The sequence below is a fragment of the Medicago sativa genome, chromosome 8 (genome assembly GCF_051527215.1).
Source record: "Medicago sativa cultivar Bolivia chromosome 8, Bolivia_mono, whole genome shotgun sequence".
NCBI lineage: Eukaryota > Viridiplantae > Streptophyta > Magnoliopsida > Fabales > Fabaceae > Medicago > Medicago sativa.
Window position 1 is genome coordinate 12,326,791 of NC_140756.1, and position 20,597 is coordinate 12,347,387.

General features: G+C 31.0%; 1 protein-coding gene across 1 annotated transcript; it reads left to right on the top strand.

Moving 5' to 3' along the window:
- The first annotated feature begins 7,694 nt into the window (after positions 1 to 7,694).
- LOC146897024 (Nucleotide/sugar transporter family protein) lies at positions 7,695 to 15,468 on the top strand. The gene is made up of 13 exons (XM_085731283.1): positions 7,695 to 7,817; positions 8,028 to 8,719; positions 9,034 to 9,203; positions 9,735 to 9,820; positions 9,972 to 10,021; positions 10,630 to 10,697; positions 11,547 to 11,647; positions 12,645 to 12,657; positions 13,699 to 13,883; positions 14,024 to 14,110; positions 14,271 to 14,365; positions 14,491 to 14,633; positions 15,047 to 15,468. The coding sequence occupies exons 2-12, from the start codon at positions 8,166 to 8,168 to the stop codon at positions 14,597 to 14,599; spliced, it is 1,518 nt and encodes a 505-aa protein (XP_085587409.1). The 5' UTR covers positions 7,695 to 7,817; positions 8,028 to 8,165; the 3' UTR covers positions 14,600 to 14,633; positions 15,047 to 15,468.
- Positions 15,469 to 20,597: the final 5,129 nt, after the last annotated feature.

Genomic DNA, 20,597 nt, shown 5'->3' on the forward strand with positions numbered 1-20,597 from the left:
TTTTATTCTTGCTGTTTTGTTTTAGTCGCCATAAAATCTACTCATATTGAAATTGGTCTCTATAATATTTATTTTAGACCTTATTTTGTTGGTTGTCATTGGTATTTGCTCCGTGTATTATTTTGTTGGTTTTGAACAAGTGGTAGAATTCGCAACAAGTGGTGTCCACTATGGGGCAACAGAACACATTTTTCAAGTGATCACCATGGTTACTAAATTTGACATCGATAAAGTTTTCAGAGACAACATTGTCCGGGTTGTGAAAAGTGAATATGGAAGCAATTTTGATTAAACGAAAACGTGTGGAAGCTTTGAAAGGTGACGCGTTGATTCCGATCAACCTCACACAATCATGGAAGACTCAAATAATGAAAGTGTTTTACAATCCTAGATCCTCACCACAGAGCCCTCAATCCAAAACCTCTATTGAATTTCATCTTTGATGGTGTTGACTCTCAACCAAGAATCTCATAAAAAAACACTCAACACAAGTGTCATGGACTTATCTTTGTGTTTCTCCCGTTGCGTCTTATTTTTGTCTTCCAGACGCCAACCATTAGGGTTATATTTTCCCATAATCCCTTTTTTGGTACTATGAGATTCTTAATCATAGAACCTCACCCAATAGCTCTCAACACTAAAACCCTAGTTTTTTGGTGTTGCATCTATATCTAAGGTTCTACTTTGTGAGTTGTCACAAATGTTTTCATCATAAAACAACTAGTTCAGGCAGTGGATTGATAAATTACAAAAGTTGAAAATACGTTAGCGAAGCAATAGTTAATTGAATATATTAGTAAACACTCAGACTCGGTCCGGCAATATTTCAGAATGGGGTACCTTACATTACGTGCATGGTTAATAAATTTGCACGCTTTCCTCGTGTAGAGTGTAGACAACTCACACCAAACGTTGGTACCTTTACTAACTAAAAAAATGATTAGAATCATTTTATGACAATATTTTGACAATTCTTTTTCATATTCATGTTGTATTCTTATTATCTCTCTATTCTTAATGGCATGTCCTTTTTCCTCGTGCAAATAAAACTTTTAGACAATTTTGTCTTACCTTCTCTTAAAAAAAATTACTTTGGTTTATGACTTTTCTAATACTCCATTTGTCTCATTTTAATTGTCACTTTAACATTTTTTTTCTGTTTCAAAGTAATTATAACTTTAAAATACCAATACATAATTTTTTTATTAATATATTTTTATTTATTGAATTTCATCCAACTTAACTATTCCATTAACTACAATTAATAAGGTATATTAGTAAATGATATTAATTTTATCATTAAAATTAACACAACTAATCATTTCCTTAAAAGTCATGCACAACCTTAACAGGCTATTCTTTCAAAAAAAAAAAAAAAAACCTTAAAACGACTATTAAAATGAGAAGTGCCATTTTTTCTTGAGAAAATTGTAATATAATTTACTTGTACAGAAACCAAGGGATGAAGATGGTAGAAATACTTTGGAGCTCCTACTAGACTCAAAAATCATAATTACGGTCGATTACAAAAATACTAAGATATCTTATTTAAACACAATAAAAAATTTGCTCCAAAAAACATATTCAAAAATCATACTATTATATATATGATGACTTAAAATCAATGGAGCGAAACGAAATGGAATGGAATGAGACGGAATGGAATGAAATAGAATGAAACAAAGATTCATACTATTGTTTGGATAATTTATGATGAAATAGAACAAATTTTCTACATCGTTGTTTGAAAAATGGACGAAACGGAATGAGTTATATATTTTTTATTACATTTTTACCCTTTATTTTAAAAAAAAATTAATATGTTAAATTCTCTATTGAATTCAATCAACAAGATTCAGTTAATTTTCTTAGCAGATTGGCCAAAGTTTTAATTTTGGCATCATTTGAAAGACATGGTTGTTTTCAAATAACATGAATTCAATATACATGTCCAATTTTTGCAATGTGCACTATTCACTTGACTTACTTTGACCATACTTTTTTACTAATATATAAATACAAACATTGTTTGATTTGTCTCGACAAATATTTTCAAAATATTAAATTTTTATAATTTTTTACTTTAGGTAATTAAAGATATTAACGGTCAAAATTGTGCATTGACATATGTGAAGTGGTTGACTTGGACATGTATTTTGAAACGGAAGGAGTACCTTTATAGCATTTGTTCACAAACTCGATACATGTTCATAGTAACTATAAATGAAAGTCAACCATTACAAAACTACGACACACAATATTATTGTTTCATCGACATAGAAATCAATCTCCAAAAATACAAATACAAATACAAATACACATCACCTAAACCACTACAACAAAACACTACAGTTTACAAGACTACTTGACCTTGGAAGCTCCAAAACACAACAGCTAAGGATAAAAATAGTGGCAACATGCAACAATACTCCTACAAAAACTAAAGCACGAGAAAAAAGCCATAGCCTAAATTGTACGAAGGAAGGAAGGAACCTAAGTTGAAGAGGGAATAAGAAACGATTATTGAAGAGGGAATAAGAAACGATTGTGAAATAGAAAAACAAGGACAAAATTGTAATTATTTTATTATTTTATTTCATTCCATTGCATACACCTGGAATTGGGAGGAATGAAAAATTGGATAAATTAGTGGTATTAGATGGAATAGGTTCCATCACACTCCATTTCATTCCATTCATTTTTTTAAAAACCATACATTGGAGTCTGCCTCAATCGCACTTCATTCCATTCCATTCCATCACTTACCATCAATCCAAACATAGCCTAAATGCTAGAGTACTACTATTCAACTATGCTTTTCAAAATTTAAGTTGAAAGTCACATCCCTAAACACAAGTTATTGGATTAAGTATGTCAAATGTCGCCGTAAATATCAATAGTTTTGGTTATTGTCATATAATATATTTTTTTCTTCACTCCCTTCAAATATATTACTATTTGTTTTTGTCCTTGAGGTTTTGTTTCAATTCATGCAAAATTTATTTATATTAGAACTGGGTCTTGTAATTTGTAGAATATTTCAATTTAACCTTTCAAAATACTGTCTAGGATCGGTTTTAATACGAACAAATTTTGTAAAGACTAAAATAAAACAATAAAAATCAAAACAAAACAAAAAAAATCATATATATGTGGATTAAAACAAATAAAAAAAGTTTTTTTTGCAATGACTAAAATAAGAAAAGCTACGAGTAAAAGAAAACGAAGCGGGCCCTAATTTTTTTAGTGAAAGAAACTCCACATTCTTTCTAAGTTATCCTTTTCTTTCACTCATTAAGGAGATGTGGTTTTAGGTTATTTTTTGACTTAGGATCACCTCTCTGCATCTTTATTTCTCCTTTCTTTCAATCTAAATAAATGATTTCAAAAAAGAAAGTGTTTTCCACATATATCAAGTGTTTTCTTCTGTTTTTTCAAGATTTTGTCATTCGAGTGCGGCGTTGTGTTATTCGTTGTCTTGTGCGGCGTTGTTTGATTCTGCGTCTTGTTTCAGCGTTCATTGGATTCCTATTGAAAAATTAGCTTAAGTCAGTAATATATTCAATCAATGATTTGGGTGTCATCGCTGCAGATCTATAAGCCTGATGATTTAGATTTTTATCATATTATTTGTAGGCATTTTGTTGTTGTATGCTATTAACTTGGGTGTTGTGAGTTTGCTTGCAGATTCACCCTTTACGTTTTTAACGATGTTGATCATGTTATTGTATCTGATGTATTCTATCAATTTGAATGAATGAACATCGTTTTGCTTTTGTCAAATAAAAACTACTAAAAGTCAATGTAAATCTAAGCTATTTTACATTTTTCTTGTGGATGTTTGTTTTCATATATGATGCCAGAGCCACATAATTCATTGGGGGTCATGGGAGTAATGGGATGGACACCCCCAATTTGTTTATGTTCTAATACTAAATCTAAAAGAAAGTTAAATCTTTAAAAAACTTCAACGAACAGTCTCCGCAAGCATAGCTCAGTTGGTAGGGACATGAATTATTATATGCAGGGGTCGGGGTTTGAACCTCGGACACCCCCCAAATAAATATAATAATATTTTATTTTGTGTGATTTTTCAATTTTTTAGATTGATTTACAGTTTCAATTTAGATTAGTTTGGATATAAACACCTGGTAAAAAATAAAAAAAAAATTAGGCGAAATAGTCTGAATGTTTATATGCAAATGTTGTTAAGTGATTGAAAGTTGACGACGAATTTATACCACCACATGGGTCATAAACTTTTTTTGAAGAAGAAATGGGTCATAAACTTTGAAAACTGTTGTTCACACAATTGTTAAGGGTGAAACACACATATAAAAGATGAAAATACCCCTCCACAGTTAACTGCCGTCGGTTTCACTATTCCTCGGCAGTTAACTGCCGAGGAAAGCAATTTTGCAGACAGTGGGTTCTGCATAATCGAACCAAGCCAATTTCGGCCATTGTTTACCTTTAATTCAACCAGAGCATTTCCAAAGGCAATTCTAGTCGTACAACATTTATACTCACTCACAAACAAGAAAAATACATCATCTTTTACATTTGTCCATAATTAAATCAAACCGACATTTTGTAAAAATTACACGAATGTTTGAAATTCATCAAAAAGTTAAAAAGTGTCCATAATAAAACAACACATTACATATCGTTAAATTAAATCATTACTGACATTCTACGCAGTTGCAGATAGAACGAACATACATATATAATATATTAGAGGAGTGCTACGGACACTCTCTTTTCAACACTCTCTCTAACATTCACTCTCTTATTGGGTGAAATTCATGTGGGTACCACGCATTGGAAATGATCCCACATAAAATGGTGAGATCCACATGAGTTTCACCCAATAGGAGAGTGAGTGTTAGAGAGAGTACTAGAAAGAGAGTGTTCCTAGCATTTCTCAATATATTATCTTCCACCATATTCCGAAACATAAATCTGACGTCGCTATAGTCCCGAATAAGCCAAGGCACATAGGTCGCCGTTTTGAACATGTCTTCATCTTTATGTTTATCAACTCCTAGGTGGTCAATGCAAGGCATCTGAGCAAATAAGTGACGTGTATATTGAGTTTCACCAAGATGCTCAAAATAAGTGTTAACTTGTGCCTTCAAATCATCAAGAGAGTCGGTCGGCGTTATCATAACCTTAATTGTCTTTTTAAAAGCGGAGTACCTAACATGGCCTTCAATTTTTGCAACCTCAGACATGTTTCACTTCACAAAAGCTTTATGAAATAAAATCATACATTAGAATGAAATTAAATAAAATGTAATAACGAATAAATCAAATGTGTAAACATTAATAACGAATAAATAAGTATCGCACTAGTTTCACCACATAAAAGTCATATTATCATATATTTATATAAATTACATAATGTTAGTTATATATTGGCCACAAAAAATTGGCGTTACAACTTCGACCCCAAAATATACGTCGGTGTAATTTCTACCAAAAAAAAGGACTAACATCGACAAAAAATCCCTCATTAATCACCAAGTGATTGGGGAAGATCAAGTGAAATAGAATTTTCTTCATCTTCCGCAATTATTTCAAATTGTTGCTTTGCTTTTTCGGAGTGTCCAACAAAATAGGTTCCGCTTTGTTTGACTCCTTTTTTGGGTGTGGCGGTTTCTCTCCCTTTTCAATAATCATAAGATCTCGAAACAAATCATGTTGATCCAAATACTCATCTTCCCAAGTCACCGCCTCTTCATTCTTGTGATTGTGCCACTCCGTGATTGTGCTGAGGACCCCCATGACAGTGTTTAACGTAAACTAACATTAAAAACCCCAAGTCACCTGTTTTTTTACGTCAAAAGTGTGTTGATACCTCCTATGCTTGATGCTTCAATAATTTTGGAGCAAGATTTTGTGAAAAAATATTGGATTTGGGGTTTAGATGGACGAGGAAAGAAAGGTGATGATGAAATAGTGAGTAGGGGGAGCAGGTGGCTATTTCATCTGATGAAACAGCGCATCGGCAGTTAACTGCCGAGAAATTCAAAAAACCGACGGCAGTTAACTGCCGAGGAATAGTGAATTCATCGGTAGTTAACTGCCGAGTGGGTATTATGGTCATTTAATGGTGTGTTTCAGCCTTATAACATGTGTGAACAACAATTTCCATAAACTTTTGAGCATGAGTTTTGATAAATAAATGAAAACACACCATATAGGGTATATTAGCAAAATGAGAGATCCCGATAGTAGAGTATAAAATATTGTAGAATTGGGCCTGTAAACTAACACGGACTTTAGCACCAAGCCCACGTGATTATCAGGTAAACGGTTCAAGAATCCAAAAAAAAAAAAAAACTTTAGGAAAAACAATTCCTACAAATACTTTGACTTTGAGTGCATCTTGTGGTTTTTTTCTTCACTTTAGACTCATAAAAAAGGGTGCAAACTACCCTCCTTTCCTCGTCTAAATCTCTTCATTTTCTTTAATATCATTCTCTCTCTTTTGACTATACGTCTAGTTTTTTTTTATGAATATTTTGACTATATATTTAGTTTTTTTTTATGAATAGAGTGAGTTTAAGAGATTGATAGAGTTAGAAGAAAGAAGCAGAGATTGTACCAAAAAAAAAAAACAAAAAGAAAGAAGCAGAGAAATGTGAAGGAAAGAATCATATTCTTTTGAGAAGTACAATACTACTCCCTCCGGTCTCAAATGTAAGAAAATTTTCAGTTTTTTGGTTCATTCAATAAATGATGTATGTAGTCTTTATTATAGACCACATACAACATTTATTGAATGAATCTAAAAAGTAAAAATTTTCTTACATTTGAGACCGGAGGGAGTACTACTCTTTTTAAGATTGGACACCACTTACATAAATTTTGAGAAGTATGTGTGTCTTAGAGACATTGAAAAGGTACCATTATGTTTTTCTTTTAAATAGTTTCTAGTTCATCTTTAAAAAAATTATTTGCTTAATAAAGATAAAGAACCTAGTTACAAGAAAAAAGGGGAAAGAAAAAAAAAACTAGATTTGGAATACATTAAACAATCTGAGCCTCCCACCATCACACCCACCCACCAAGTTTCTATAACACTCCTCTCATCTTCGAAAGCAAGGTCTTAACCTAACTTAAAATAAAAGCAAATGTAGATGGCAAAAGCATATCAACATTAAATAGTAGTCTTTCTTTATGTCCAAAAATATAGTAGTTTTCTCACACAAAAAACATTAATAGTAGTTATGTACCAAATAAATTATTAAAAAATGATGCAATATTTCAAAAGTATAATTGTGTAAAACACTTGAATTTGTTTTTTTATAAACTCGAGTTTAACTTCTATAAACATACAAAAATTTCATTCAAATGATCAGAAATTTATCACAATTTTAATGTTTGACCTTATCTTAAACATTGTTGCCTCATTTATATAATCTGAAACTCGACTATGTTAGAATGCTAATATAAATCTTATCTTATATTATCCGCTTCTCAATATCTAATGCTACGTGAGTTTCATCGTTACACTTCTATAAAAAAAAAAAGAATTAACAAAAAAAAATTGTATACAAAATTATTAATATTTTTTTTTTGACAAAAAAATTATTAATATTAATTAGCCAAATGTATTAAAAAAAGAGTAATTAATTAAGAAAAGTTTGGTGATACACAAAACGCACTTTATGTCTTAATCTGAGATTAAGGTTATTTCAGGTTAATTCAATTCAATTCTTCAAACTCCATCAAAACCAAACCAAGCTTCAGATCCGACCCATTCAGCTCAGACAGATCTCTTTTCTCCTCAATCAATCCACCCCAGTCAGGTTAATTCCTTTCTTTCTCTTTTCATCAATATTTTCATCATTTATAATGATCAAAACCTTACGTGGGTCATTTTTATTTGATCAAAAGATTGTATTTTTATTCATTTTCATCACATTTATCATGTGCTAGCTAATTTTAGTTCAAAAGGGTCATCATAAATATACTTATTATTGATTTTTATGCAAATTTGATTTGATTATGAAAAGCAGTTCATATATGATACACCAGTCCAAGTGAACAATTTATGTTGTTGGTGTTTGTGACAAACAATTGAAGATTTTGTCAAAAAAACAAAACAAGTTGGATGGAACATGGTCACATGGATATGAATATGTATAGAGTAGGAGATGGTACACATTGAATTAGATTCAGAGAGTTGTAGCTTTAAAGGGATTGCTATTGATGATTTTGATAGTGGAAGTTCAGGATCCGGTATTCGGAGAGAGCTTTCGTTTTCGCGTTGGTGTGACGACGATGATAATGATGGTGGTGATGGAAGGGTGATTTTGGATCAGAAATTAGGTGATGAGGATGTTATTGTAGAAGAAGACGCGGTTTTTGAGTTGCCTTTTGTTGAAAAGAATGAGGTGCAAGGAAGAGTTTTAGATAGGGAGAGATTTTCTTTTGATAAGTTTCGGAAGGAAAGGATCGTGCCGATGAATGGTGCTAGTACGATGGACGATGATTCTGTTTATAGGAGAGGTAATGGATCTGAGAAGTATGTGCCTTTTGATATTGAAGACAGTCCTGAAAGGGGAACAGTTGGTGGTGACTCGTATGATTCGGGGGGTGGTGTTGGATCACTGCATAAAAGCTCTGAAAATACTGTTCCTGTAGCAAATATCTTGAAGACTATGTTTTTCATATTTGTGTGGTACACCTTCAGTTTATTTTTGACCTTGTAAGTTCCTCGTTTACACTGTTGGTTTTAGTTGGCATTTATATTGGAGTTTAATTTTGATACACTCGGTGCAAAAAAAAAATTACGCTGTCAATAAATTACAGCTACTCATATGCATGATTTCAGAAGTAGTTATGATTAACGTCAAACGTTTTTTTTATGATTTGATGTTTACGATTTATTGATGGTGTAAAAATATTTACAATGACAGTGTATATGAATCAAATCTTTTATATTATTATACCCTTTTTAGTGTTGTTTGTGATGCAACTCCTTTTATGCTTCGTCTCTTATCGTTATATGTTTTGAAACAGGTATAATAAAAGTCTGTTGGGAGATCATATGGGAAAGTTCCCAGCTCCCTTTTTAATGAATACTATCCACTTTGTAATGCAAGCGGTTCTATCGAAATTTATCACCTATTTTTGGTCTCATAAATTTGAGACTAATGTTGTCATGTCTTGGAGGGATTATTTTTTGCGAGGTAAATTTCATTCTTGGTATTCTATGTTTTAACTTGGCTGACTTTAATATGATAATTAAGTAGGCAACAACACTGTAACTTCATAATACATTTTGGCTAATGATTTTTCGTTATTTGTTGTTACTTGTTGAGTGTTATGGATGCAGAATATTCCGCATATAATTTGTAATTCTGTGGTGATAACTATTCTGAATTAGTGTTTACTTTTCAAAACAATTCACTCAGTTATTAAGATTCTAATGTTACGTGGTCCAAACATGGAAAATGAGGCAAATAGACTAGGCTCTCACTCTTATGATTATGTGGTTCTGAATTACCATTTTCACTCAAAATTTAGCGATATGAAATGTTTTAACAATAGGTTGATTGGTTGTGCCGTTTTCTGTGGTTTTTATCTCTTTCTTCTCTCTTGCTCGCCGCTGATCTTCTACCCTGAAGCACACTTTTATGCAAATTTATTGTTACGATACATGACTTATTACATTAACTTTTATATCAACTAATGCCACAGATGGACTTTGCCTTTCACAGTTGTCCCGACTGCTCTTGGAACAGCTATGGATGTTAACTTGAGCAATGCATCTCTAGTTTTCATCTCTGTCACATTTGCTACAATGGTTTGTGGCATTTCTTTCAGTTTTATATAGAATGAAATAATTTATTTTTTTGGTAATGTTACATCAGAACCGGACTCTACATTTCCTCCATTTTTAAGGAAACAACTAACTATCCTTCCCCTCTTTATTTACCTTTCCTTTTATTTTGCAGTGTAAATCTGCTGCTCCAATCTTTCTCCTCTTGTTTGCTTTTGCTTTCCGGTGAGTTTCCTTTCATTTTGTTTTTGTAATCACTCTGATTATGTGATTTCTTAAGACAAGTATTAAACATTCTAAAATTTAAGGAGCTGCATTGCTAGGATAATTTATGGGAGCGATTAATGCATAAAGGAAAACACATTTTATTTTTTGAATTCTTGCATATCTCAGAAGACAATAGGTGTTCTTTTTGGTCATTTAGCATTTAATTCTAGCATTTAACTTACAAAATCTTTAAAACAAACTATAAAAGTTGCTGTGATGTTAAAGTACATACCCAATTCTCATCTATGATGCCTAAAAGACTATATCAGAAATTAGATGCTTTACAATGCAAGAAATTGTGGACTTCTGTTTATAAGCTACATCTTCATATAACACACAACCTAAAAGTGCTGTTAGAATGGCTTATAGTTTGTCAAGAGTGCATTAGTTTTAATTGAAACTTTTGTCTTCTCTAATTGTTGTTCATCGTATATTTTTCATGCTGCTTTGTGATTTTGGTTCTTGAATAATCATATGTTTGGTTGTATATCCTCTCGAATATTAGTTTGTGTTTGTGTTTATCTGTTTTCTGTCATTTAATTATAAATGTTGGTTTGAATTGGAAGGTTGGAGGTACCAAGTTTTAAACTATCAGGAATCATTTTAGTCATCTCCATCGGCATATTACTGACAGGTTTTATATCTTCGTTCACTTTACCATAGTATTATTTATCATTTCAATGTACATTGATTCGCACTTAGGAATTCAAAAGATCAAGCCAGCATGGCTTCCTACAAGCTCAGTGGTTAGGTACATCTGTACTTCTGTAGGGTATCTTTGGGTGGAGGATTTTGGAGGAGAGTGGGGGGCTTATTTTTCTTTCCTAAATTAAGGAAACTACAAAATGTTTCTACAAATAAATTAAGTGTGATTGAAATGTTATATGATCATCCATCATGCTGTTCTTTCAATTTTCTTAAAATATCAACTTTACATCGGAATATAAACTTATCCCTCCAAAAACCCTCCTTTTTAAGATCCTCTATCCAAGCACACCCTTACAGTAGTAAGAAAGTTATTTGTGATGAGTTGTTTCCATCTTAGCATGCCATATCGCTCTAGGTAGGATTGGTTACATAGATCAAACAACTCCATTATATCCTATCAGGAATCATGTTTGATATCCAAAGGTTGTTGTTGACATCCAAAAAAGTAGCATACAGACAGAAGTTCGGAAATACGTTTTATACTAACAAATTAGTATGGAAGTTAATCAACTAAACAGTTACCAGAATTTCGAACAGGCAATAAGCTCTTCATATTCTTGTTGGTATTCGTCTATCAATTATAATGGTTGGTTTTTCTATAAATGATTGGAACAGGGACAAATATCTCGAACATTAAAAGATTCTTAATTTTCGTTAGTTATTCTTTTCCCATGGCTCTCTAGAATATTAAAAGTGCATTGTTCAAGCTTTAGGAAATTATACCTCAACAATAATTCAAAACTAATGTCTTCAAGTTTATTTTGGTGTGCTGCAGTTTCAAAAGAAACAGAATTTGAAATTTGGGGATTTGTACTTGTCATGCTTGCTGCTGTTATGTCTGGGTTTCGCTGGTGTATGACTCAGATCCTTTTGCAGGTATTATATATGCCTTTTCATTTTCTTATATTATTGTTGGGAGCGTATCTGGTGAGAAATGAGAACAGTTATTTATGTTCATTAGATATAACAAAAGATTCAGATTAAAGGTTTTGTTGGAAATATAACGTGTTCCCTCCTCCGCTCAATTCTTCCTCTTACCCTCTTTTACCTCCTTCCTACATCATCTCTTGACTCATCCATCAACCCTATCTTCCTCCCCTTCTGAAAAATGCAAATTGTGAATTTGTGCTTCATAGCACCGCCAAACTGCACACTGTGTTGTGCCCTCGTGTAAGATCTGCATTATTGGACCGTCCATACTTCACAGGTAGCCTAGTTCCAATTCCTAAATATAGATATATAGTACTGGACATTATGCAATCTGATTAGCCTACAGTTTAATCGCTTTGTTCAATACTGTTCACAAAATTAATGCAAATATATATTGCCGACAAATGAGAAACATGATTGATATAGCCAACAAATTAAAATCCCAAAACCCTTCAAAGTTGTCAAACACGGTTGTTGATCCATAAGAAACAAGGGGGAAATTATCCTTACATTTACAGTGTAATTTTATTGCACAACATCATCAATTCATAAACTTGTTTTCGTTGCTATGTTTAACGGTGACGCCGGCTACAACCTTGAGGCCGAAGCATAGAAGTGAATGTGAAAAGGTAAAAGTGAAGAACAATTTGGTGGAGGGGACAACACGTGATATATTTTATAAAAAATTAATCTCAACTGTTTATTATATTTAATGGACATAAATAAATGTTCTCATTTCTCACAATAAATAAGAGTTCTCACCGGATACGATCCCTATTATTGTATATTTATATATACATGTCCATCTACACATACACACACAAAGACATTCACATTGCTATTTTTTCCTGCTATCGCTAACTGAACATTCTTGCTTCATTTTCTTGGGTTGGAAAACGATTTTCTTTCTCTTCATTTGTGAACTGAACACCAAATTGAAAAGAAAGAATCCTATGGTAAGTTCCTTGCACATGTAATAGTTTATTTATTGAAAACATTGGTATTGTTAGATTTAGATTAGGTGTCTTTTACCAAGTTATCCTATTGCCATTTGCTAAAAGACACCAACTAATTTTTGTGAAGGTGTCTTTTAGCAAGTTATAACTAAAAAGTGGATAATCACACCTTGAGGTGTGGCTTGCTAAAAGACACCTCTAAAGGGTGTCTTCTAGCAAAACCCTATATATATATATATATATATATATATATATATATATATATATATATATATATATATATATATATATATATATATATATATATATTCAATGAGCAGTTTTACTTAATTAAATTATCAATATTTTCTTTTTCATATATTTTTTCTGCTGCCTTTGGTCAATCAATCCTTAAATCGAACATTAATTATACGAGTTTATTTAATTTTTACCAGTCATGGATTTTGTCCACACAGCTATAAGACTGGCAATGTTCTATGGAACTAAATGTTGGGCAATAGAGAACCGAAAAGAAATCATTGTCAATATTTCATAAATACAAATGCAACAGTTTATGCGTGGATACTAAAGACAAAATAGGATTAAAAACGAAATCATTAGATAGAAAGTTGAGAGTGAGAGGTAGCACCTAATGTGAAAAATATTGTAGAGTTTTGCCTTAGATGATTTAGGCACTTGCAAAGAAGACCAGAAGAAGGCCTAATACGGACGGTAAATCGCATGTGGAATACTCAATATCTGTTAAGAGGTATAGAAAGACCAAGGAAAATTATAAGTTCAATCATTATGAAGGATTTAGGTTTAAAATGTCTGGTGTTAAACATGATTTACGACAGGACACTGCGTCTTTTTGTCCATATAACTAACCCCACATGGTTGAAAAAGGCTTTGAATGTTATTTTTGTTTGTTTGAACGCTCTGTGTGATTACCTTTGTAGATAGCACTATCTTTCCTGATCCTTTTCTTTGCCTGTGTTTATCTTCTACTTGTAAGTTTGTACATTCTGTTTTATATTTATATACTTTTTCCAATGACTTCAGGTCTGAAAAATCCACTTACCTTGATGAGCTATGTAGCTCCAGTAATGGCTGTGGCAACCGCACTTCTTTCTCTTGCATTAGATCCTTGGGAAGAATTCCGAGAAAATGAGTACTTTGATAGTTCATGGCATATAACTCGAAGTTTCTTGCTGATGTTCTTTGGTGGAACACTTGCCTTTTTTATGGTAGGAGTTTATTTTCCCTCTGATATATATATTTGACTTCTTACTTGACTTGTCTTAACCTTATTTTGTTGTGTTTACGGTCGTATTTTTCAACGTATCGTATTTGTCTTTCAAACACTTATATCTTTATCTTCTTGCAGGTACTGACAGAATATATTTTAGTCTCTGTAACTAGTGCCGTCACAGTCACAATAGCAGGGGTTGTTAAGGAGGCCGTCACCATATTGGTATCAATTAACTTTTATGCTATCTACATTTTTTTATATGATTGGTCCAGTGGATGGCCTATTGCTCGTATAGTGCTTTATATTGAATAATCTAGATTCATGCTCAGGCTTTCTGACCATATTGAACTTAATGTTCTGGTTTCATGCTGTTTGTGTGTAGGTTGCGGTATTATACTTTCATGATGCGTTTACTTGGTTGAAAGGATTTGGCCTATTCACTATTATGGTTGGTGTCAGTTTGTTTAATGTGTACAAGTAAGTCATCAACAGACATATTTCAAGCTCTCTAGCTTATGAATAAACATTTTACTAAGCTCGAAATATATCTTATTGAATAATCACTTAATTAACCTGTTCACTTAAATGTTTGGTTATTTCAGATACCAGAAGCTTCATGCAGGTGACAATGTGGCAGATCATCATACAAAAGATTCGGCAGCCAAATATGTTATTCTTGAGGAGATGGATGAACAAGATGGTGGCATCTGAAAACCTATATGGACCAAATAATTTCATATCCAAAGTAAGCCTTTTCTTTGATACAGTTAAATGGTGCAAATCAAATCTTAATATTTTATATATTCATTTGTGGTTTCATAGTCTACTCACACATGTTAAAATCATATTAATGATGAAGGCGGGAATCATGAAATTAGAAGTTTTGATTATACCTTTTTTACAATTAGCAAGGGAATTTGTAATACATTTAGCCATGTAACATCAGTTCATTATTTGAGCAAGGGAATTTGTAATACATTTAGCCATGTAATGTAACATCAATTCATTATTTGAGACATGAATATTGGCATAAGTATAATATTGAGTATTCAATATGTTGCATGCTGTTTGTTCATAATTTAACCATAATTCTCAGTCAATAAACTATATACTGCTATATACTGAAGTCTGTTTTCCTGAATCACGTGAATATTGAAGGCTGAAGCAATGATTTCGAAGAAGAGGGACACAAAAATATCTTCCAGGGACTTGCCTTAGCCATATCATCAACGCCAATGCTCTCTTCTATTCTGTCAGAATAAGTGATTATTCAGTTACAGATTTTGGCATTCTTTCGAGTTGAGAATATATATGTTGTAGATCATAATAGGTTGTTTATAAATAAATTTTCTTCATTTTTGCTTCCTAGTATTGTATTAAAATATTTTTTTGGCCACTTAATATTTTAGATGCATTTTTAATTTCTTACCAATACAGTGATTGGTAATGGTTACTCAACAACTATATTTTTGGGGAAAAAATGTTGGAGGGTCAATTTCGTTGTTACATTGGCAAAGCTCCTTCAACACCAAACAAACTTGTATTGTATCCTCCTACCCCCTCCCCTTACATTCTCAAAAGCTCCCCAAATTTTATTTATTTTTCTGCCAATTTTGACCCTCTCCTGATTAACTAATTGAAAAGTCTGAAAAGTAATTCTGGATGAAGGAGTAAATATAATCGAACAAGTAATTACTAACATTTGTCATTAAAAAAAAAAAAAGTTGGAGTTTACTCAATTTTTTGATATGATTGGTCCAGTGTATGACCTATTACTCAAGAACAAGTAATTACCAACATTTACTCAATTTTTTAGGTTTGACCTAAAAGTTAAAGAGTTGGAGTTCTTGAGTTCAAACCTAGGAAATATTAATCTAACGACTACTTCCTCCGTTCCTAAATACATGTTGCACTCAACCACTTTTCACATGCTAATGCACAACTTTGATCATTAATATTTTTAATTATCTGTAATAAAAATTATAAAAAGTTGATATTTTAAAAATATTCATTGAGACAAATCAAACATCATATATAATAATATTTGTCTTTATATATTAGTAAAAAATTATGGTCAGAGTATGTAACGTGAATAGTGTAAATGGTCAAACATGTATTCAGGAACGTCAGTATGAAAGTATAAATATTTACTCAATTTTTCTTCATATCAGTTGTACGTCTGATGTTTTTTTTTAGAGAAGTACCTTAAGTCAGAAGTTTTTTTTCAATCAAAAGGTCTGAAGTCATTTAATATAATCTTTAACATCTAAATTTCTTGTTGACAAATGCATGATTCCATGATTAGTAGTTGGTAGTTTCTTTCAAAAATAATGATTAGTAGTTGGAAGTTTCTTTCAAAAAAAAATGATTAGTAGTTGGTCCTGTTTGAAACACTTTTTGTTTTTAGTTTTCGAAATATGTTTCAAAAATTAAAAACCAAAACACAATTTACCTGTTTCAGTTTTTTAGTCCCCAAAACTTAAAAATCCAAAACTCTTTTCAAAACTTATATTTTAAAAATATTTTATCAAACAAATTTTTAATTTTTAAGTTTTTAAAAACTAGAAAAGAGTTTTTGAAAAGTATTTCAAACATGCCCTGAATCTATGATTCCATGAACCATTCTACATCTAGGTTCATCCATTTTGTAGGCGATGGTGGATGAAAACCGTTGCAGTTGAATTGAGCATTTGATCTTTCAAACCACCACAAATTTGAAACAAAAGCATGTGAATGTGCCAATTACGTAAAAAAATATATATAAAAAAGAGAGGGTTAGAATCATGCATCCTCTAAAACAACATGCAATAGAAGTAAAATTTTAAGTGAATAAATTTGAAGGCCCGCCATTAGTTTAATTTGATAAATGGAGTGATATGGGAAAAGAAGAGATTATAAACCACATGAAACAAACAAAAATTCTTTGAACCATTTGAAATACAATGTAAATAAGGAAAATGAGATAGATTATCATTTTTTTCTCCAATTTAATTATATATACTATATATAAAGAAAACAATCATTTTCAGCTCTTTTGGACTGACTTTTTCTCTTTTCAAAAATGCCCTTAATTTTCAATACAAATAATACATCTAACAAATAGATAAGAATAAATTTAAATTATAAAATAAAAGTGTAACAAACACAAATATCCAGTTTTTTCCTTTAGCATTTAAAAAGTGTAATAAACTTGATGAATGTATTTATACTAACTTTTTCATTATTTTAATTATGCCTTTGAACAACAACTTTTTCTATAATAAAGATTGATGTTGGTGTCATTTAAAAAAATAAGAATTTAGATTATATTTTTTTGTTATAATGTTGGTTTCATTGAAATGGATAATCATGGTTAGTTTGATTTGTTATAGTTTGAAAGCAAAAAACATTTATATTTTTATTATTCCTTCAAAAAATATTATATTTTTACTTTTAATCAAAATTAAAATTTTGTAGAAAAACAACATCGTTTATAATTTTCAAACATTTGCGTAGCAAAAAAAGCGGACGTCTTTTCGCTAGTCAAACATAAAGTAAACAATATGAAACTTTACATATCCAAAAAAATATATTTTGCAATTTTTTCATAAACAATAAAATCATATTATGAGTGCATTTTTTCTTTCAAACTATAAAATTACTCATAAAAGAACCTTACATTTGCAGTACATGAAGTTTCAAGAGGAAAATGAGAAGAACAATGTTCTCGGAATATGGGATTATCAATATAGTTTCACCATGTGTATCATTTAGATTGTGCATATATACCATATACAAGTTTAACATATGATTCTATTGTGAGTCCTAATTTTGAGTTAAAAAAAATTATTCAAACTATTGAGTAAGAGACAATAGACACCAAATTTAACTTTGGCGTTTTGTCATGAAAAATAAAATAAAATTAACATGCAATAAAAATTTAATGTTAATGATTCACTTTAATTGTTTAGGCAAGCTTGTATACCGTACACATTTCACTATATTACTATCAGAAGTTTCACTTCATTGTTTTGAATTAAACAATGAGTATTTTCCTAATTGTAGGAGTCGACAACGATATCAGAGTCAAAATGTGGTATGTGATGACCATCTTCACTTTCTCACGTCTTTTTTCCTTCGGCGCTCTTGTGGTGTCTCATCCAAAGGCCGTTGAAATAGTTCAAAGAACACCTTGTTTTTAACTTGAGAATCAATATTTACTTTGACCATACCTTGTTAGAGACCATTTGCAGCTCGGATAATTGTTGTTTTATATTAGAAAACTTGTTGTAACCTTTGAAAATGTGCTATACATCATTTGTCTATTGGTGACAGAAACCTGGTGGTTATACGGAAGGAGAGTTGTAATTAAACAAATGTGATTATATAAAAGATTTGTAAAGAACCAACAAATTCTAAATTGATAGGTTAGAAAAAGTTTCAACTAAAATGACTCCGAGACGAGATGAGTTAAGAGACGTTCTTAAGACGCAAGACATAATTTAATTTGACATTATTTTAGAGCATATATTTAGTATATATTAGCATGTGTACCAATGTTTTACATGCGACTTATGACGAAAAACAAATAAATGTCTGCATAATATCTTCTTTGCGTATTTGAAAAATTACAAAGAGAAAATCAATAAATGAGTGCAATTCAATGTAATGTCAGTTGAAAGTTTCTCAAAACTTATATTTTTTTTTTCTTTTCAAAACCATACCATTATAGTAGAGTTGTCAAAATTGTTTAGTCTGTATGGACCGGCCCGTTAAACCGATTAATTATAGGATTTAGACCTTAATTTTTTTTTTTGAAGAAAGGACGTAGACCTTAAACATTGAGCTCAATTTTATAGGACTTTTTAGTCCGATCTTAAAAAGCCCGGTACTCATTTGGGTTAGCCCGTATAGGCCACGAGTAGTATTATTCAAACCTGTATTTAATTCGGATTTTTTTTGACCCAACCCAACAAAGTCCGAAGTCCAGTAAAACCGACTCTAAACAGGTTGGATAACCCATTTTAACAGCTTCACGTTATAGTAACATTACTATAGCCAGTGGTGGCCATGGACACCGTGGGATGTGTGACGCCCAAGGCCCATACATAAATGACCGAATATTTTTAGTAATACGTTTTTTTTTTGACATTTTTTTTAGTGATACATAGATACAGTATACATAAATATAGTAGTATGTATAAAAATACAGAGAACACTAAATTGTTTGTAATAGTACGTACGTTAATAATTAGAGAGGTAATTTTTTTTGTTGGTAATTGGTGTTCATAAAATGTCTATTATTATTTTATGCGTTTTTTGTTGGTAATTGGTGTTCATAAAATGTCTATTATTATTATTTTATGCGTTTGTGTATAAAGAAGAAAGAAAAGAAAATAGGAAAGGTTTTTTTTTGGTAGTGTTAGATAATAGGAAAGAATAGATAAACACAAATGGGTGGAGAAATAAATAATTAATAATGTTGATGTTTCTCATCTATTTTTAAAATGATAAATAATATAATTTATAATATTTATAAAAAATCAGTTATTAAATAAATAATAAATACTGAAGAGATGTTAAACTTTACAATCACTTTGTATTTCTAACATACATAATATAATTTTTTTTTCATACGACACACATGACTTAAAGAGTTGCATTTAATACATGAAGAATAAGGTGTGATATGTATTATTTGCAATATATATTGGTGGTTCGTACATATGTTGATGGTCGTGTTGTTTGTGATTGAAATTGATGACTCAAAGAATCATATTTAATACATGAAGAACAATAGATATTTTTTTCAAGATATATTTGTTATTCGTGTGTATTGAGTTTTGTTGTTTCTGATTGAAATGTGTGACTGCAAGAGTCATGTTTAATTCATGAGAACGAGATAAAATGAGTTTTATATGTAACATTCATAATTGTTTTATTAATTTAAAATTTAGTTTACTTGCATTTTATCTTTTGTGTAATTAATAAAACATGCCCTTAATAAATAGGCTTAATAGCAGTTTTCACCCCTTAACTTTCATGAAGTTATGATTTTGGCCCCCTAAGAAAAAAAAAACTACAAAACCGCTCCCTAAGTTTTGCAACTGTAGCAGTTTTGGCCCCCCAAGGCAAAAAAAAAATTAAAAAAAATAACACGTGGCACCTCACTTAGGGTGCCACGTCAGTGTAGACCGAGTCAAAATTGGCCTTGGGGGCCAAAACTGCCACAGGTGCATAACTTAGGGGGCGAGTTTGTAGTTTTTTTCTTAGGGGGCTAAAATCGCAATTTTGGGAAAGTTAGGTGGATAAAACTGCTATTAAGCCTAATAAATAATGTGGTAGCATATTATTCATTCTAATATTTTTTATTCCATATAAATATACCAAATTTTCATTTTAATCCCTTCAAATTTTTTCTTCAACTTTTAGTCCCTATAAATTTTTAATCACTATTTTTTGTCCCTATTATTAAGTAAATTTTTGTATTTTTAATGAAATTTTGCATAAATGTATAGAATACTGTAAAAATCACTTAAAAAATAGATTTTTTTTAACAAAACATGAATTAAATGTGAATTTTTTAACGGAAAAAATATAAAAATTCATATTTAATTCATGTTTAGGTAAAAAATTCTATTTTTTTTTGGAGAGATCCTTATAATATTATACATTTTTATGCAAAATTTTATTTAAAAATATGAGTTCTACATACGAGTTTATTTTAAAG